Genomic DNA, 21,922 nt, shown 5'->3' on the forward strand with positions numbered 1-21,922 from the left:
TTACCTTTAACTCTATGTTATTATTAATAGTTAATGATATTTATCTTTGTGGAAACACTGATCATCTTAATGATTTCTCACAATAAATATATATAGAAACAGATAAATATCAATATACAACACCTTATTTTTATATTTTCTCTAAGTGCACATTTTTCAAATTGAACATTTTCAAATGATCACTTCTAAGACAGTCTTGTGAAATCACAATATCCCATTTTAACTAGCTAGCCACTAACATTTTTTAACAAATCATGAATTACTTTGCACCATGTTTGTACAAATAATAACTCATGTAAAATACAAAAGTCAACTCTCAAATTTTTAAATAAATCATGTCACACTTTAAACTGGACACCAAATCTGTTATCTGTTTCTTTGTCAGTTAGTGAAGACCAAGTCTTTAAAATATTTTCTTGGATTTTCAAATTCTATTTGAGTTTTGTCTCTCTTAGAATTAAAAATGTCGAGCAAAGCGAGACCAGCTTGCTAGTAAATAAATAAAATTTAAAAAATAGAGGCAGCTCACTGGTGAGTGCTGCTCTTTGAGCTATTTTTAGAACAGGCCAGCGGGCTACTCATCTGGTCCTTACGGGCTACCTGGTGCCCGCGGGCACCGCGTTGGTGACCCCTGTACTATAGACACTAAAATACGTTGTTAGTGAAAATTAGTGTGAATGATAGTCTCCCAGCATTGACATTGAAACATGTTTTTGTTAAACAGTTGCATTAAATCAGGGGTGCTCATTACGTCGATCGCGAGCTACCGGTCGATCTCGGAGGGTGTGTCAGTCGATCACGAGCCAGGCATTAAAAAAATAGTCCTAAAAATGAGCGATCATAAATCTTCACTATGACGTCACTTGATTGACATTCACGGCACCCGAGGGTCTTCTGAGATGACAATGGCTGCTGCCAGCTCATTAAAATTACCGACTGGAAGGCGAGAAACACTTTATTTCAACAGACTCTGGCGCCGTACCTGTCGTCAAAACTACAAAGACCGACTGCACAGTTGCACAGTTGCGCTAGCAAAATAAGAGTCTCAGAAAGCTGGCGTGCACAAGCTAGCAAGCTACGGAGTTGGCCGACAATGTATTTCTTGTAAAGTGTATACAAAGGAGTATGGAAGCTGGACAAATAAGATGCCAAAAACCAACCACTTCCACGTGGTATTGGACAGAAAGGAGGACTTTTTTTCTCCTCCATTCGAAAATGCGGACGTTATCAACACCACTGTCTGATTCCAATCAATGCAAGTCATCACAATCAGGTAATACACCAACTTATATTCTTGTCTTCATGAAAGAAAGGAATCTATATGTGTTAAACATGCTTGTATTATCTTTAAACACCTTTAACTTGTTAACAATATTAACTATATGTGTTAAACATGCTTGCATTATCTTTAAACACCTTTAACTTATTAACAATATTAACTATATGTGTTAAACATGCTTGTATTATCATTAAACACCTTTAACTTGTTAACAATATTAACTATATGTATTAAACATACCTGTATTATCATTAAACACCTTTAATTTATTAACAATATTAACTATATGTGTTAAACATGCTTGCATTATAATTAAACACCTATAACTTGTTAACAAAAACATATATTTCATAAATAAGTAAATATAAATGATATATATGAATGAGGTAGATCCCCACGACTTGATCAATTGAAAAGTAGCTCGCCTGCAGAAAAAGTGTGAGCACCCCTGCATTAAATAAATCATGTTTTTGAGGCAGAAGGTAACATACTAATACAGTTTATATTACTGTATTAGTAATTGCTGTACTGTACCTTTAAATGGTGTCATTGTGGTGAGGGGGGAGAGGGAGTAAAAAAAGGGGTTTTGTTGCAAGCAGCTCTTCCTCTCTGTGATGAAGAGGAGGAATGCTGAGTGCTGACCTGACAAGAGGAGACGCACCCGTCTTTCCAGGAATTTTACTTTTTTTTCTTTGTGTCTTGACGCGCAGCAAGGAGACAAATGAGGGACATCACTAATGAGACACTTTTTAGGACTTGGGGCCAAACGCTGTGGTGAGCGTCTCAAGGGAATGTTCTTCCATTGCCTATCGGAGGAATAGATTTACTTGATCATTTTATTGCCATTGTCTAATGTTGTTCTGATGATAAATAGCATTGTTTATTGGACTGTTTATGATTTATTTTACTTTTATTGAGCTCAAGCAGCCACTTGTCTTGCTCTTGTGATCAAATTGAAAGTAAAAGATGGCACAGAAGGAGGGAGGAACAGAGCAGTGGTGTGTGAAGACCGGGGACAATTTTGGGGCCAAAGCCATGCCGGGGGCCCCCGCACCAGGGGGCGGGGTGGTGGTGGGGGTCCGCGAGAAGAAGGGAGCCCTGAGGGCCGCCATACCCACAATGCCCTTCCCTCTGGCGGTCATCTGCCTCTTCTTCAACACCTTCATTCCAGGACTTGGTGAGTTTGTAACAAGCATTGATGTCTAAAGGAGTGGAAGCAGGGAGGGTTGAAAATAGTGAAACAGGACACTGACTGGCTTCAAAAGACTCCCATGATGCAGCAAACCACCAGCTAAATATAACAAAAAGATAAATATAAAATACGTTTGACTTAACACAACAGCTGTTGTTTTGTTCATTAGCTGGAAAATAAAAAAAATCTAACATCTGTCTTTCATAAGCACTCAACCAATTAAACGCAACTAAACTAATAAAAGAAGTGGGTGGAGATTTCTTAAATGGGTGGAGACTTGTGGACTAGTAAAGGGTTTAACTAGCAGTGTGCCATGTTTGACCATAACAGCTGTAGGAGGAAATGATTACAGCAGTAGTTCTCAAACTTTTTTTCACCAAGTACCACCTCAGAAAACACTTGGCTCTCTTAGTACCACCATAACGACTCACATTAAAATACGACTGTGTAGTAGGCCCAAGTAGTCATTAAAAACAAGGCAGATGTTTTGTTTAACAAGTATATTTAATATTTTTGCCGCTGTAACATTAGACACAGTTTGAACAGTAACACTGTGATAACAGCTACGGTCACGTCATTACAATATATGATTGAGTGATTCTTCGGGGTACCACTAGATGGAGCCTGTGTGCCACAAGTTACACAGTTAGAGAATCACGGGATTAGATGATTAACAAGACTATCCGATGCAAGATTTACTTAAATAATGTGCACATTTTATTTCAATTGTTTGATGTCATTCTCTGTTTATTCAGGAAGTAACATTGGACAAACAATCAAATACTAGATACATTAACTTTTTGTTGATTAAATCAGAACAGTTCTCCCCAACCTTAGAATGCAAAAGTACTGCCATGAACCAGGAAGTAGTCTGCTCGCTAACACATACAACAAACTAACATTAAGAGTATTTTTGTATCTTTGTATTTTTTATTTATTTTTTTGCTTTTTAATGTGCAATGTAAGCATTCCCACAAAACAAGATTTAAAAAAAAAGAGTTCTGCCATCGCATGTTATGTTTTTCATCAACCTAGAAGTTATGTAGCCTGCTCGCTAACAAACAAATGGATAGATGAACAAAAATGTCAAATTTACAACAGCTTTTCCTTTTCGCTCCAGGATTTAAGTCACTATCTAAGAAAAGAGAGAATTATAAAAATTGGTCCAATTCTGTTGTCTTACATCAGTCTCCACAAACCAGGAAGTAGCATGTATAGCCTGTAACAGAAAAATTCATAAAAATTTTTTACACTTTTGTTCTTCCGGCCTAGATTAAAACATTGTAATCTCCACAAAGCAAGAAGTAGTAACACGGTAACTAACTACCAAATAATTATACAGACTGTTTATGTTCGCCCACTTTTATGTGTACAACACCAGAATTAAAAAGTAGTATGGTTCTAAGGTTTGCAGTGAATCCTGAAAGTATTCACAGTGCTTCACGTTTTCCACGTTTTTTTATGTTGCAGCCTTTTCCCAAAATGGAATACATTCATTTTTGTCCCCAAAATTCGACACACTACTGTATATCCCATTATGGCAATATGAATTTTTGTTGTTGAATTTTTAGTAAATTTATAAAAAAGTTAAGAAATCACATGTACATAAGTATTCCCAGCCTTTGCCATGAAGCTCAAAAGTAAGATCAGACGCATTGTGTTTCAACTGATCATCCTTGAGATGTCTTTACAACTTAATTGTAGTCCACCTGTGATCAATTCAGTTGGTTGGACATGATTTGGAAAGGCACACACCTGTCTATATACACTGTATTGCCAAAAGTATTTGGCCACCTGCCTTGACTCACATATGAACTTGAAGTGCCATCCCATTCCTAACCCACAGGGTTCAATATAATGTCGGTCCACCTTTTGCAGTTATTACCGTTTCAACTTTTCTGGGAAGGCTGTCCACAAGGTTGCGGAGTGTGTTTATAGGAATTTTCGACCATTCTTCCAAAAGCTCATTGGTGAGGTCACACCCTGATGTTGGTGGAGAAGGCCTGGCTCTCAATCTCCGTTCTAATTCATCCCAAAGGTGTTCTATCGGGTTCAGGTCAGGACTCTGTGCAAGCTAGTCAAGTTCATCCACACCAGACTTTGTCATCCATGTCTTTATGGACCTTACTTTGTGCACTGGTGCATAGTCATGTTGGAAGAGGAAGGGGCCCGCTCCAGGAGTTGGGCTTGGCCCCTTAGTTCCAGTGAAAGAAACTTTGAATGCTCCAGGATACCAAAACATTTTGGACAATTCCATGCTCCCAACCTTGTGGGAACAGTTTGGAGCCGGCCCCTTCCTCTTCCAACATGACTGTGCACCAGTGCACAAAGCAAGGCCCATAAAGACATGGATGACAAAGAGTCTGGTGTGGAAGAACTTGACTGCCCTGACCCCGTAGAACACCTTTGGGATGAATTAGAACAGAGACAGAGAGCCAGGCCTTCTCGACCAACATCAGTGTGTGACCTCACCAATGAGCATTTGGAAGAATGGTCGAAAATTAATACAAACACACTCCGCAACCTTGTGGACAGCCTTCCCAGAAGAGTTGAAGCTGTAATAGCTGCAAAAGGTGGACCGATGTCATATTGAACCCTATGGGTTAGGAACGGGATGGCACTTCAAGTTCATATGTGAGTCAAGGCAGGTGGCCAAATACTTTTGGAAATATGGTGTATATGGTCCCACACTTGACAGTACATGGCAGAGCACAAACCAAGAATGAAGTCGAAGAAATTGTCTGTAGACCTCCAAGACAGGATTGTCTTGAGGCACAAATCTGGGGAAGGGTACCAAAAAATATCTGCTGCCTTGAAGGTCCCAATGAGCACAGTGGCTTCCATCATCCGTAAATGGAAGAAGTTTGGAACCACCAGGATTCTTCCGAGAGCTGGCGGGTCGTCTAAACTGAGCGATCAGGGGAGAAGGTGACCAAGAACCTGATGGTCACTCTGTCAGAGCTTCAGCATTCCTCTGTGGCGAGCAGAACCTTCCAGAAGGACAATCATCTCTGCAGCAATCCACCAACGGGGCCTGTCTGTTAGAGTGGCCAGACGGAAGCCATTCCTTCTTAAAAGTTTGCCCAAAATACACATGAAAGACTCTCAGACCATGAGAAACAAAATGATCTGGTCTGATTAGACAATGATTGACCTCTGTGGCGTGAATGCCTCATGTTTGAAAAAAACCAAGCACCACTCATCACCAGGCCAAAACCATCCCAAGAGTGAAGCATGGTGGTGGCAGCATCATGCTGTGGGGATGTTTTTCAGTGACAGGAACTGAGAGACTAGTCAGGATAGAGGGAAAGATGAATGCAGCAAACATATTCGATGAAAACCTGCTCCAGAGCACTCTTGAACTTAGACTGGGGCGACGGTTCATCTTTCAGCAGGACAACGACCCTAAGCACACAACCAAGATATCAAATGAATGGCTTCAGAACAACTCTGTAAATGTCCTTGAGTGGCCAAGCCAGAGCCTAGACTTGAATCAGATTTCTGATTGAATCTTCGATCTCTGGAGAGATCTGAAAATGGCTGTGCACTGACGCTTCCCATGCAACCTGAAGGAGCTTGAGAGGTGCTGCAAAGAGGAATGGGTGAAACTGCCCAAAGATAGGTGTGCCAAGCTTGTGTCATCGTATACAAATAGACTTGAGGCTGTAATTGCTGCCAAAGGTGTATCAACAAAGTATTGAGCAAAGGCTGTGATTAAAAATAATAATTATACATTTGCAAACATTTCTAAAAAAAGAAAATGTTATTATGGGGAATTGTGAGTAGAATTTTGAGAACAAAAAATAATTTCTTCCACTTTGGAACAAGGCTGTAACATAACAACATGTGGAAATGTGAAGCGCTGTCAATACTTTTCAGATACACTGTATGTTGTCTGAAGTGAACCAGTAAGTAGCTTACTACTTACAGTCCTTTAATTTGAAGAATCTTTGCAATCAGTTTTTTGAGCCATGACAGAAATCACCCCCCAACCCCCAACCCCCAACCCACCCTGCCCCCGTATGTTATGTTCCATAAACCAATAAGTAGCCTGTTAGCTAAAAAACAAATGCATACACTAACCAAAAAAAGGCAAATTTACGGCAGTTTTTTTCACTTTCGCGCTAGGATTTAAGTCGCAATGTAAAACGATTTAAATATAAAGACTGGTCCAGTTGTGTTGTCCCATGTTGTTGTCCATGAACCAGGAAGTAGCCGGTAGCCAACAAACAAATAGATACACTATAAAAACTGTCAAAAGTACGGCAATTTTGTATCTTTCGCTCCAAAATTTAAGTTGCGTTGTAAAAGTACATTTTAAAAGACTCTGATAAAAGAAATTGTCCAGTTCTGTTGTCTTACGTCATTCACAAACCAGGAAGTAGCCTGCAGCTAATAAACAAACTAACAAAAATACGGCCCTTTTTGTAATTGTTCCACTTGTATTCTTTTGTTGGAGTCGTTTCCCGGACTAAGATTAAAAGATGGTACCGTCCCATCCGTTTAATCCTAATTTTTCTCTACATAGCAAGAAGTAGCACGCTAAGTAACCAGGAAGTTCTTTTCACTACTAACTTTAATTTGAAATATTTTTTGCAATCAGTATTTTGAGTTACGACAGAACATTTAACATTGCCCCCCCCCAGAATAACACAACGAACTTTGAATAAGTTCAAACATGAACTCAAACAACGAGCAACAAACACGTCTGTCTCTTTTAAAGACCCCCGTGGCCACAAACCCTCCTCGTTTTGGCAGCCACGTTGACTTGATATGTCCTGTACACTTGTGTGTGTGTGTGTGTGTGTGTGTGTGTGTGTGAGTGTGTGTGTGTGTGTGTGTGTGTGTGTGTGTGTGTGTGTGTGTGTGTGTGTGTGTGTGTGTGTGTGTGTGTGTGTGTGTCTCTGTGTGTGTGTGTGTGTGTGTGTGTGTGTGTGTGTGTGTGTGTGTGTGTGTGTGTGTGTGTGTGTGTCTCTGTGTGTGTGTGTGTGTGTGTGTGTGTGTGTGTGTGTGTGTGTGTGTGTGTGTGTGTGTGTGTGTCTCTGTGTGTGTGTGTGTGTGTGTGTGTGTGTGTGTGTGTGTGTGTGTGTGTGTGTGTGTGTGTGTGTGTGTGTGTGTGTGTGTGTGTGTGTGTGTGTGTGTGTGTGGTCTAGCTTTGTCTGAATGCCTTGACATTTCATTCAATAGCTGCAACTAGTTGCCATGACAACGCTGTCTGAAATGAACACAATTCGTGTGTGTGTGTGTGTGTGTGTGTGTGTGTGTGTGTGTGTGTGTGTGTGTGTGTGTGTGTGTGTGTGTGTGTGTAAGTGTGTGTGTGTGTGTGTGTGTGTGTGTGTGTGTGTGTGTGTGTGTGTGTGTGTGTGTGTGTGTGTGTGTGTGTGCGGTGCACTTACAATTGGCTGAATGTAGCATGTTGTTCTAGTCACCCGGAGGCCAAAACACAAATAATCTGATTTTGTAACATTTGATTAAATTAGGAGCCAAGTCTGTCCTCTCAGTTGTGTCTCTTCAAGAGCATCTTTGTTATTGAAACATAAGACAACAGTTTGCCTGCATCACATTTGGAAAATAAAAATAATGACTTTAAATAATGCATATTTCTAGTTGATAATAAGGCAGATGTTCACACTAAGAACCAGATTTGGTTTCTTAACCATTTAGAAGATGTTTCTTTTTGTCTACTTTTACTCCTCCTCAGCATCTTTTTCTGTCTTTCACACTCCATCATTAACCTCCCACATGAGCAGTGGGCACTTTGTAGAGTTCTTTGTGTAATTATAGTCATTAGTCCAGCTAATATCTGGGCACGCACACACACACACACACACACACAGACATGCGCACACACACACACACACACACACACACACACACACAGACATGCACACACACACACACACACACACACACACACACACACACACACGTCGTGATCTCCCACATTCCCGCTCACCTCCCATAAAAAAAATCCAGAGTCTTTTACACATCAACTTAATTCCTCTTTAAGACTCGTGAATCATTTCTTCCCTTCAATAATGGAGTTATTTCCCTCGCGGCACACAATCTGCCCGGTTTTAATCTTACATATCTTCTATGGTTATCATCACAATCGTCCTCTTTGGCATCACTGGTACCCCTCTGGGGTAATTTCACGGAAAAAAAAACACAAAATGTGTGTTTAACTGCAAGTTGTAACACTTTTTCTTTCCAATGTTTTGACTTTAGAAAATATGAATATGATTTTCTTTTACAAAGAAAAAACAAATCCTCAAAGTTAAAGTCAGATGTACCTTTGAATTAATTAAAAAAACACTGACGAATATATATAGTAAGGTAATTAACTTTTGTATTTAAAGATTGAGAAATAAAAAAAAATAATAACCAGGTGGGGGAGAACATTCTGGTGACTGCCTCATGTGGTGCAGCCGTGTTATTTCACTTTTACTTTGAAAGTCTCGACTGTTGCCAGGCAGAAAATTGAGGAACGATTAAAACAGGAGGGCCCAGTGGAAAACGGGAGTGTCGACAACTTACTTGACAGATATCACCCGAAACAAACACTGCATAAATTTGAATTGTGCAAAAACACACATGAAAAATTTGATTGTTGTTGTACAAAAGTGACAAAAATGTATAATTTGTTTGCCATTTTTAAGAGAAGAGGACCTTTTCAAGAAGAGGCTAACCTAGCCTAGCGTATTGTCCACATTCAGTTATAAAAGATGCTTGTGCCCAGGAGCCAAATTAGATCAATATAATAAACATAAAGTCCCTACTTAGTCATGCTAGTAATAATTTACATCAGGCTTGCTTGTAAATAACTGGCCGTCAGCATGTCTGGAGGCGGGCATCCACGGTGGCCGCCAGAGCATCTGCTGGTGGGCGGGGCCTTTAGGCTCGGAAAGTTTCTTGATCGCCTTCAATATTTCTACTGTTTGCTCACTCGCATGCATGTCGTCAAAGCATTAACAATTTGTTAACAATATAGACAGAAGTAGTGTGTAGGAGTGTTGTTTCCTTGCAGATACATTTATGTACACACACACACACACACACACACAAGCGTGTCAGACTGCTGTGCACCACCAGCGTGGCGAGAAGAAGCCACAAACGGCCACCATGCATTCCTTACGCTGGCAATGTTTACTTTCTCTGACTGCTGCTAACTGAAAGCAAGACGCAAAACTACACTTCATTATTTTGTGAAGTGACAAAAACAAACAACTGTGTTGTCCTTTACACACTATGATTGTTACCTTAGGATGCCACATATGGTAATAATACAAATAAGAAATAGGATATAATTCATATTACATGTGCACCTTAACTGATAGTCAAACATGTAATCCATCCATCCATCCAGTAATTATAAAAGTAATTGATGAATTAAATAGAGCGGTGGTATGTGTGCCATTAGTTTGGAACGCAGGCTCCATCTGGTGCAGACCTGCGGCCACATTGGTTAGGGGAGTGATTGTTTTTTTAAATTTAAACTATAATTCTGTGATTAATCATGATTAATCACAGGTTTTCATGTGCTCGCATAAGTGTGAAATGAAGTGAATTATATTTATATAGCGCTTTTCTCTAGTGACTCAAAGCACTTTTACATAGTGAAACCCAATATCTAAGTTACATATAAACTAGTGTGGGTTTTGATTGATTGATTGAAACTTTTATTAGTAGATTGCACAGTGAAGTACATATTCCGTACAATTGACCACTAAATGGTAACACCAGAATAAGTTTTTCAACTTGTTTAAATCGGGGTCCACTTAAATTGATTCATGATACAGATATATACTATCATCATAATACAGTCATCACACAAGATAATCATCACAGTATATACATTGAATTATTTACATTATTTACAATCCGGGGTGTGGGATATGGATGGGGCGGGTGGGGGGGGGGTTAAGTTTGGTTGGTATCAACACTTCAGTCATCAACAATTGCATCATCAGAGAAATTGACATTGAAACAGTGTAGGACTGACTTGGTAGGATATGTACAGCAAGTATTGGACACAGAGAGAGAGATCAGAAATTATAAGAAAAAGTGACTACATTTGGCCCTGCGATGAGGTGGCGACTTGTCCAGGGTGTACCCCGCCTTCCGCCCGATTGTAGCTGAGATAGGCTCCAGCGCCCCCCGCGACCCCAAAGGGAATAAGCGGTAGAAAATGGATGGATGGATGGACTACATTTGATTGTTTACATTTGATTATTTACAATCTGAAGAGGTATAATGAGGAAGGGAGGGTGTTAGTTTAGGGTTGAAGTTGCCTGGAGGTGTTCTTTTAGTGCAGTTTTGAAGGAGGATAGAGATGCCCTTTCTTTTACACCTGTTGGGAGTGCATTCCACATTGATGTGGCATAGAAAGAGAGACACTGTGAGCAGGTGCTTTTTCTTTAAAAAAAATACCTGAATATTTGGGTACAAATGCAATGTTGTAGTCAGAATGTCATAAGGGAAGGTTTTATTGAACTGCAAGTCATTGATTTATTAAAAATTTGGTGACAGTAAGTTTAGTAAGAATTAAGTGCACATTTGAGTTTTTCTTGTCTTAAGGCCTTCACAAAAAAATTTAAAACGTAGCTTATCAACGCCTACAGCTGCCAGCACTAAAAGATGAGCCTGCTATGTTGTGATGTTGTATTATATTTTTTATTATATGTACCCCGCCTTCCGCCCGAATGCAGCTGGGATAGGCTCCAGCACCCCCAGCGACCGAGAACGGGACAAGCGGTAGAAAATGGATGGATGGATATCCTATATGTATTGTGTGATTTCTTTTTTCTTTTTCTTTGAAATTGTATTTTTACTGCCTTTTTTACATCATGACCAGGGGACTACATATGCAAACTAGCCTTCTGGCTAATTCTGGCTTTTTTAACCATGTGTAGTCATGTGTTTTATGAAATTGCGATGTCCCCTTTGAAAAGAACTAATCTAAAATAGAAATATGTCCTGCTTAACTTAATAAAAATAAACATCTTTTTTTAACAGGGGTATGTCTCGTAAAACATACTAAATTCAGTGTGCATCTTTATGATAGAGCAGGTATCCAACTTGTATGACTATGAAAACTACTGTGACAAAAACGGAGGTGAGATATTTGTTTCACTAATATGACTGGCAACATTTAAATTGTGCTTTATTTATGAAAGAGATCTCCTCTCAGTGAGATTATTGTCTTTATGCTATGTTGTGTAATTTATCATTAAATAAAAGAATCACACACACTCATAGCTCATTAAAGTGGAATAAATGACACGTCACTACTAGTTTTAAGCCACATCTTTCTCTTCTCCTACCGAAGGGTACAAACAGGATGTGTCCTCATTTAATGACGAGGTTTATTGTGAAGCAAAAGTGGGCGCAGTGTGCTTGGTTCCCTTTTTTAAGGGACACTTTAAATGTGTAGGTTATTCAGCTTTTGTGAAATAATAAATTCCTAAAATGTTGTAGAAAAGGGTGAACACTAAACACACAATACAAACACTCACAATATGACTGAGAAAATGCTAAAAAAAAAAAAATATTGTGACAGACCACCTCAAAAACCAGAATGGAATTGTACAGCCTTTTCGTTGAACACGCGTAAATATAAATAATTGGGATTTGTAATATTAACTATGAACGTTAAAACACTGAATATTAACAACATATGAACGGCTCTTTAACTTCCCAGACGACCGTCTTGACATAGATCTTTTACAATAAAGCAAAATGCAACAAATATGCAACAAACACAACAAAACATGAACCCAAAGGACAAAAAACACCCAAGGATTCATACAATAATAATTCATATAATAGAACTTTGTTGTAGAAATCTGCTTCCATGTCGTGTCCCCACCCCCCGACATTCACGTCTAAGGATGGCTGCTGTAAACAAATCCCACCCACTCTGCTTCTTGCCTTGTCTGCTTGAAGCTAATGTGACGGAGATTACCCTAATAACCCGTATATCACTCACAACCGCAGATTCCAACCATTGGAAAACTCTCTACAGTTCAAGATTTCCGGTCATTTTAAAAATGCGTTATACATCATATTGGCGGATCCAGTTTCTATGATAAGACATCCTGTGGGCCGAGTTGAAAAGCCCAGGTCTGATAGTGGTATGCCAAAGAATCACTTCATTAAAGTACAGTGTTTTATTTTCCTATATTCGACCACTGTGTTACTGTTTAAACCAGTGGTTCTTAACCTGGGTTCGATCGAACCCTAGGGGTTCGGTGAGTCGGCCTCAGGGGTTCGGCGGAGCCTCCGCCGCTGAAGTCGAGACACACCCGACTCATCATGTAAATACAAACTTGTCCCTATCGGCATATTATGGATACCCCCAAACAATTATCCCTCTAATTTTCCATGTGATTTGCAGGTGTGTCATTTGTTGTGAGTTCATGCACTGTTTGTGTTGTTCCTTGAACAAAGTGATGTTCATGCACGGTTCATTTTGTGCACCAGTAAAAAAAATATAACTCTCTTGAATTAGAAAAAAAAAACATTTTATTTTTCACTAAAGAAGGGTTCGGTGAAGGCGCATATGAAACTGGTGGGGTTCGGTACCTCCAACAAGGTTAAGAACCACTGGTTTAAACTGTGTGTAATGTTACAATGGCCAAAAATATTAAATATATGTGTTAAATAAAACCTCTGCTTGGTTTGTAATGAATACTTAAGCCTACTACGCTGCTGTATTTTAATGTTGGCCATGATGGTGGTACTTGGCAAGCTAAGTTTTGTTTGAGGTGTTACTTGGGGAAAAAAGCTTGAAAACCCTTGAAATAGAGTTAAAGGGGCCCTATTATGCAAAATCTACTTTTCTCACCTTTGTGTATTTCAGATCTGCATAAATCCCAAAAATATGAAATTCCTTCTATATGATTACCAAGAATTTATTTCATAAATAAAATAATTATCAGGAAATTATTTCAAAATTAAATGTTATTTAATAAATATAAAATATATTAAGAAATTATTTAATACATATAATATATGTTAAGAAATGATTTCATAAATATAATAACTATCAATACATTATTTCATTAATTATCAGTTATTTTATAAATAAAACAACTGTCAAGAAATTATTTCAGGAATAACACAATTGTGTGTAAAAGAAATAATAATCAAAAAATGATTTAATAGATTAAATAATTATCAAGAAGTCAGGATTTACAATAATGATCAATAAATGATTGTATGAATAAAATAACTGACAAAAAATTATTCAATAAATGTAATTATCAAAAAAAATTACAAATTTAATCATCTTTAAAAACTGTTTGAATATCAACAAACTATTTCAAAAATATTATAATCATTGAGAATTGATTTCATAAACTAAATAATTATCAAGAAAACATTTCAGAATCATTCTGAATCATTTTGTCCTTGTTGTGCGCTGTGCAAGACAGCTAGAAGAATCCCAAGATGCAAGGTGAGCTAAATAGTTGTTTTACTGTCAAACAGTACTCACAAGTATATTTACAAAAGAAACAGAACATCTAACAAAAAGAGCTATTAAACAAACTCAGGAAGTTGCAAGACGTGCAAGGAAAAAAATACAAAAACAACTGGATGGCACTGGCAGAAGTTATGACAAGAAAAACACAACTCTACCCACCAGGGGAACACTTGCAGCAGCGCTGACAGTCCTGCAACTTTCACTTTTCATAATTGATCCCAGTGAGTTCTGTCGAGCAACAAGTGAGTGGCCATCAAACTCGTGATGAGGAGAAGTCATTGATTATTTGCTGTTATAAACTTTTCTAACAAGTATTTGTTATTATAATGTAGACTTTATTATAGTAGTAATTTATCCATCGTGTCTGTGTGCTGCAGGCACCTTCATCTCGGCCTTCTCGGTGCTGTGCGGCGCCCGCAGCGAGCTGGTCCCCGAGCGAGGCGTGTGCTGCGTCTTCTGGCTCAACATGGCGGCGGCCCTCATCCAGATCCTGACGGCCGTCTTCATGGTGGGCTGGATCATGAGCATCTTCTGGGGAATGGACATGGTCATCCTGGCAAGTCAGTCAGGACTCTTTGCTTTTTGCTGGAACTGTCCAAGGAAAAGCATGTATCTCCACATCTATTATAAAAAACAACACATTACATTTGATCGTAATTGTTATCATAAATATATAAATAAACATACTTTTTTGAGGGTGGAATAATTACGAGATACATGTTTTTCCACAAACCTATTCCTATAAGTTGCAGTACTCGCGGAAATGCTGGTGGCGTCCAATCAGAATGCTTTTGTGTTGTCTCTGTACTGCTCGCCGCCACCACAAGGTGTCGCTGCATGCTATCTGTGGATTGCTATGATATATCATGATGTCCTCCATTCATTTTCTTGGGCATGCTGACATCATTTTGCTTACCACAGCGCTTTATAGCATCGCTCAAAAGCAAATAGTGGTAACAACTAGAGATGTCCGTAATATCGTCAGACGATAAATGCTTTAAAATGTAATATCGGAAATTATCGGTATCGTTTTTTTTATTATCGGTTCGTTTTTTTTTTTTGTTTGTTTGTTTTTTTATTAAATCAACATAAAAAACACAAGATACACTTACAATTAGTGCACCAACCCAAAAAACCTCCTTCCCCCATTTACACTCATTCACACAAAAGGGTTGTTTCTTTCTGTTATTAATATTCTGGTTCCTACATTATATATCAATATATATCAATACAGTCTGCAAGGGATACAGTCCGTAACGTAAGCACACATGATTGTGCGTGCTGCTGGTCCACTAATAGTACTAACCTTTAACAGTTAATTTTACCCATTTTCATTCATTACTAGTTTCTATGTAACTGTTTTTATATTGTTTTACTTTCTTTTTTATTCAAGAAAATGTTTTTAATTTATTTATCTTATTTTATTTTATTATTATTTTTTTAAAAAGGACCTTATCTTCACCATACCTGGTTGTCCAAATTAGGCGTAATAATGTGTTAATTCCACCACTGTATATATCAGTATCGGTTGATATCGGTATCTGTAATCAAAGAGTTGGACAATATCGGATATCGGCAAAAAGCCATTATCGGACATCCCTACTCATTTTCATTAATTACTAGTTTCTATGTAACTGTTTTTATATTGTTTTACTTTCTTTTTTATTCAAGAAAATGTTTTTAATTTATTGATCTTATTTTATTTTTATTTTATTTTTATTTTTAAAGGACCTTATCTTCACCATACCTTGTTGTCCAAATTAGGCATAATAATGTGTTAATTCCACGACTGTATATATCGGTATCGGTTGATATCGGTATCGGTAGTTAAAGAGTTGGACAATATCGGAATATCGGATATCGGCAAAAAGCCATTATCGGACATCCCTAGTGCCGGTGGGTGATTTTTTGTTTTAATCTGCACCAGCTGTTTTACTTTGTTTTTGTTGTAGGTTAAAGTGTTTTTATACTGTGCTCCTGAGTTAATGTTGCTCAACAATGTATTTATTTTTAATGTACTGATTGTATATCATTTCTTTTTTCAGTATGAAATGGTTCAAATCGGTCAAAAAATGTTTCGAGTTTAAATAAGGGTTTGTTTTTTTTAATTCAGACAAATTGATGCACTTTAAGTCTTTTCTGCTACAGACTAAAAAACAATGTCAATCAAGTATTTGGCGGTGAGTTCTTCTTCCAAGCTAAGACGTGTAGCGAAGCCTGCAGAAGGCGGTTATTCTTTGTAAAATCACGAAAACCCAGAAAGTTTAGTTTTTTTCTCAGGTTTGGTGTTCATTAACAGGCTGTAATCTTCCTGTTGGAAGATCGTTAAAAAGTTGCATCATAGACTTCAACATTTATGTGAGTTTTTCCAGCAAGAAATGTAACATTGATTTTGTAAGAATGCTATCAATGTTGGTTATTTATAATCCAATTCCACTCCCATAATACTGTGAATTTAGTGCCATCTTTGTCTGACTCTAATGATGGTCCTGCTGGGCATGCGATCATCACTCCATTCTTCTTCTGCTAATGAGCATCTTCTCCTCCTCCCACACGATGGCCTCCCTTCATCCCTGCATCCACTGCTGCCTCCTTCCTTATGTGATCTTTCTGACATCAATTCCACCCACATGTTCCTGACATGTTCCTGCTGCTTCTCCCTTGTCTGCTTCAGTCAATCCAGGTTGTGTTGTTTCAGTCATGTGATGTTCCAGCATCTCATTACGGAATCTTTGTCAGGTTCAAGCACTAACTCTCTTTTTCTTCTTCTATTTGTTGTCATCGTCGTCTTCCCAACTCCAAGTTTCTGACGGTATGTGTTTTATTTCTATTTTTTCATTCCAGGTGCAAAAGCTAAAATGGCAAAACTACACAAAAAGTGACACAGTTATCCCTTATGACATGAAAACTATTTTTTTTTATGCCACATTTTTGAAAAAATACACAAACAATCCGTTGTATTCACTTTTTAAGTATGATTAGTGGCTTTTTTAACTTGTCATTTTTACATTCATCCACCAGACGGTGCAACTTGTTCCCGTTCAAAGCATGCAGCAAAATGTGTTTGTTTGTCTTCGATAATTAAATCCCTCAAAATATAATTAGACTATCATTATTTTTTAAATTATTATTATTAGTAATACTTATAAGAATTATGTGATTAATTATTTGTTATTAAAACAATTTTAATATTCATTATATTATATATTTTTATATACAAATTAATATATTAGAGATGTCCGATAATATCGGCCTGCTGTTATTATCGGCCGATAAATGCGTTAAAATGTAATATCGGAAATTATCGGTATCGTTTTTTATTTTTTATTATTGGTATCGTTTTTTGTTGTTTTTTTAATTAAATCAACATAAAAAACACAAGATACACTTACAATTAGTGCACAGAGCCAAACAAGCCCCCTCCCCCATTTACACTCATTCACACTCATTGTTTCTTTCTGTTATTAATATTCTGGTTCCTACATTATATATCAATATATATCAATACAGTCTGCAAGGGATACAGTCCGTAAGCACACATGATTGTGCGTGCTGCTGGTCCACTAATAGTACTAACCTTTAACAGTTAATTTTACAAATTTTCATTAATTACTAGTTTCTATGTAACTGTTTTTATATTGTTTTACTTTCTTTTTTATTCAAGATAATGTTTTTAATTTATTTATCTTATTTTATTTTATAAACATTTTTTTAAAGTACCTTATCTTCACCATACCTGGTTGTCCAAATTAGGCATAATAATGTGTTAATTCCACGACTGTATTTATTGGTTGATATCGGTATCGGTTGATATCGGTATCGGTAATTAAAGAGTTGGACAATATCGGAATATCGGATATCGGCAAAAAGCCATTATCGGACATCCCAAGAATATATTATACTTTGTTAATAGCACACTAATTAATATATTATTGGCATTTAATAATAATAATCGTTTTATATATAATTATATAATAAAATAATAATATTAATTAGCTACAGAATTTAAAATATCATACATTGCTATCAGTTTATTAATTAACAGATGTTGTTTAATTAATAATATCAATGTTTATTTCATATTTACTGATTAGTAAAATAGTGATATTAATTATATTACAATATTAAACAATATACAAAATAATGTGTTATACATTATTAGTAGTAATTTAATTATTATATGTATTGTTGATAATGATGTTTTATTTAGTAATTGTTATTTAGCAAAATACTATTATTCATTATATTATAATATGTATTCATATACAAATTAAAGGGGAACTGCACTTCTTTGAGAATTGTGTCTATCATTCACAACCCTTATGTAAGACAAGAACATACAGTCGTGGTCAAAAGTTGACATACACTTGTAATGAACATAATGTCATGTCTGTCTTGAGTTTCCAAAAATTTCTACAACTCTTATTTTTTTGTGATAGAGTGATTGGAGCACATAGTTGTTGGTCACAAAAAACATTCATGAAGTTTGGTTCTTTTATGAATGTATTATGGGTCTACTGAAAATGTGACCAAATCTACTGGGTCAAAAGTATACATACAGCAATGTTAATATTTGGTTACATGTCCCTTGGCAAGTTTCACTGCAATAAGGCGCTTTTGGTAGCCATCCACAAGCTCCTGGTTGAAATTTTGACCGCTCCTCTTGACAAAATTGGTGCAGTTCAGCTAAATTTGTTGGTTTTCTTATATGGACTTGTTTCTTCAGCACTGTCCACACATTTAAGTCAGGACTTTGGGCAGTCCATTCTAAAACCTTAATTCTAGCCTGATTTAGCCATTCCTTTACCACTTTTGACGTGTGTTCGGGGTCATTGTCCTGTTGGAACACCCAACTGCGCCCAAGACCCAACCTCCGGGCTGATGATTTTAGGTTGTCCTGAAGAATTTGGAGGTAATCCTCCTTTTTCATTGTCCCATTTACTCTCTGTAAAGCACCAGTTCCATTGGCAGCAAAACAGGTCCAGAGCATAATACTACCACCACCGTGCTTGACGGTAGGAATGGTGTTCCTGGGGTTAAAGGCCTCACCTTTTCTCCTCCAAACATATTGCTGGGTATTGTGGCCAAACAGCTCAATTTTTGTTTCATCTGATGACAGAACTTTCCTCCAGAAGGTCTTATCTTTTTCCATGTGATGTCAGATGAAACAAAAATTGAGCTCCCATAGGCTCCATTAACTTATTTAGAATGCATTAAAAACATAATTTGAGACACTTGTGATTTAGGGCTATATAAATAAACATTGATTGATTGATTGATTGATTGATAAATCCATCCGTCGTCATGTGTCTCATAATAATTGTGAACGATAGGCAAAATTTCCCCCCCAAAATGCAGTTCCCCTTTAAGTAGTCAGGAGATGATGAGCATCAGGTGTGCGCCCGAGTGGATGCCCCGTGATCCAGCAACCAGGTCGTGCAACAAAAAAGGAGAGCAGAGTTGCCAGGTCATGACAATTATAATAAAAAATCGAATTGAGCATTTATTCTCTGCCTATTTGTTTGGGGGAAAGTTGTCCATTAAGTTGAGATATACATTTATATATATGTAGTGTTGATGTAACAAGCTACTTTTGCCGTGTAGCTTGCAACAATTATCTGGGGATAGCTTCTCCTGTAGCTACATTTAATCGAGAGTAACCTTTAGTAGCTTAGCTTACTACATTTTCCAAGGAGCTTGCCCATCACTGAATATCTGTTTGTGTAAACTTTGTATGCAATATTATTGCAAATACTTACAAAATCAAATCAAATCAAATCAACTTTATTTATAAAGCACATTTAAAATTTACCACAGGGGTAGCCAACGTGCTGTACAATGAACAGGTTAAAAGATAAAACGAGTACCGAGCAAACACAACACAACACAAACAGAACACGATAAAAAATAAATAATTAAAATAGAATTCATAAAAACATAAAAACATAAAAACAGGATCACAGCAGGTGTATTATGGGGCGCCATTGCAGGATGGATATCACTCAGTGTTAAAAGCCATGGAATAAAAGTATGTTTTTAAGAGAGATTTAAAAACAGGAAGAGAGGAGGCTTGTCTAACACTCAGAGGTAGGTCGTTCCAGAGCTTGGGAGCAGCAACGGCGAAAGCTCTGTCACCTCTAAGCTTCAGCCTTGTGTCAGGGACCGTCAACAGCAGCTGATCGGCTGATCTTAAGGATCGGGTGGGGCAGTAAGGCTGAAGGAGGTCGGAGAGATAGGTTGGCGCGAGGTTGTTTAGACATTTAAAAACAAATAAAAGGAGTTTAAAATTGATACGGTAACGCACAGGGAGCCAGTGAAGGGACGCTAAAATAGGGGTGATGTGCTCACGTCTGCGGGTCTGTGTTAGCAGACGAGCAGCAGAGTTCTGCACGAGCTGCAGGCCTGGCTAATGCCAACATACAGGGCATTACAATAATCAAGACGAGTCGAGATAAAGGCGTGGATTAATTTCTCAAGATCATGTCTTGATAGAAGCGGTTTCACTTTCGCTATTTGGCGTAATTGATAAAAGCTTTTTTGAACGACGCTGCTGATTTGTTTTTCGAATTTAAAATCTGAGTCAAACTTTACCCCCAGGTTTGTGACAGAGTCGCTGAGATACGGGGTCAGAGTGCCGAGGTCAACGTTGGGGGAGGGAGAGCGACTTGGACCGAACAACATAACTTCTGTTTTATCTTCATTTAGGCTCAGGAAGTTAGCTGAAAGCCAGACTTTGATGTCGTGCAGGCAGTCAATAAGACGTTGAACCGTGTTATTTTGTGCCATGGGAAAATAAATCTGGCAATCATCGGCATAAAAATGAAATGCAATACTGTACTTCCTAAAAATAGAACCAAGGGGGAGAAGGTAAAGCGCAAATAAAATGTGTACTTAATTCTCACTATACTTCCTGTCACCAAGTTTTTAGCAAATCAAAGACTTGCAGTTAAGCAAAACGACTAAAAGCATTCCTGCATTACATTCTGACAACATAATTGCATTTGTCTAAATATTCAGGTCTTTTCTTAAGCAAATTTTCATTATGCACACAAGTATTAACTGGTGATTAATCATGATTAATCACAATTAAAGGGCGTGATTAATTCATCACTTGACAGCCCAAGTAATATTATGTTGATCATATCTCTATGTTACACTTGATGTGCACCGTGTGCATGTCTGTGTTATGCTGGAAATGCTGACTATACATTTTTGCTCTCAGATGATGTTGTTTTTCTAAAAAATCCTTACTGTAATATCTGTTTTTCTTGTATATTCTTTATTTTAGCTGTATTTCTATTTAATTGATTTACTTACTTACCGTAATTTATGTTTGCAACCTAAGCCATTTGCTGCTGTAACACTGTACATTTACTGTTGTGGAATAAAGAAAGGATTATTTTATCTTCTTTGAAAAATATATAGTATATATACGGTAATTCTGAAAAACATTACTATTATTAAAAAACTTTAAATAATTGTTTGAGATTTCTTAAAGCAGTTTTTAGGAAGCTGACATTTTTTGCCCTCAAGAGTCAAAAGCCTTTTTGTTTTCTTCATGACGTTGTTAACTTAATGTGATATCATTCAGGCATAACTAATAATCTTTGGGTTTCCTTTTGTTTTCATTTTCATTTTAATTGGCTATTAGCCAACATTTGACCTAGTTCGTAAATAAATCCTTTAGTAATTAAATGACTTAAATGCTAAAAACTGAGTTCCAGAAAATTCTAGACATTAATTTTCCTAAATTATTTTCATAAACACCCCAGAAAAGTTCAACAGTCGAATTCCAAAATGAATGTAAATTATTCATAAACACATAAGTAAGAAATGTCTTCTCTCAATTCAGGCTACCGAGACCAAGGTGTTCCACAGGACGTCTGAGAGGACCCCAATGGACTGGTGGTCTTTTTGAAGGACCCCCAAACATGAGGACAACCTTTCCGTCCTTTAATCGTCCGAT

The 21,922-nt window shown here is 37.3% G+C and overlaps 1 protein-coding gene across 3 annotated transcripts in view; it reads left to right on the plus strand.

The window, feature by feature from the left end:
* Positions 1 to 1,899: 1,899 nt before the first annotated feature.
* The window catches only part of stum (stum, mechanosensory transduction mediator homolog), a 20,919-nt gene continuing 896 nt past the window's right edge, over positions 1,900 to 21,922 (plus strand). The window contains exons 1-5 of one of the 3 annotated variants that reach the window (XM_061929827.1): positions 1,900 to 2,053; positions 2,240 to 2,456; positions 14,334 to 14,516; positions 16,760 to 16,768; positions 21,809 to 21,922. The exon at positions 21,809 to 21,922 is cut by the window's right edge and continues 896 nt beyond it. In XM_061929827.1, the coding sequence (XP_061785811.1) occupies positions 2,246 to 2,456; positions 14,334 to 14,516; positions 16,760 to 16,768; positions 21,809 to 21,843 (438 nt within the window). In that variant the 5' untranslated portion in view covers positions 1,900 to 2,053; positions 2,240 to 2,245 and the 3' untranslated portion in view covers positions 21,844 to 21,922. Of the gene's footprint in view, positions 2,457 to 14,333; positions 14,517 to 16,630; positions 16,769 to 21,808 lie in introns of all 3 variants that reach the window. The other 2 variants (XR_009811653.1, XM_061929828.1) reach the window with 2 other exon arrangements.

Source organism: Nerophis lumbriciformis, linkage group LG34 (genome assembly GCF_033978685.3).
Source record: "Nerophis lumbriciformis linkage group LG34, RoL_Nlum_v2.1, whole genome shotgun sequence".
NCBI lineage: Eukaryota > Metazoa > Chordata > Actinopteri > Syngnathiformes > Syngnathidae > Nerophis > Nerophis lumbriciformis.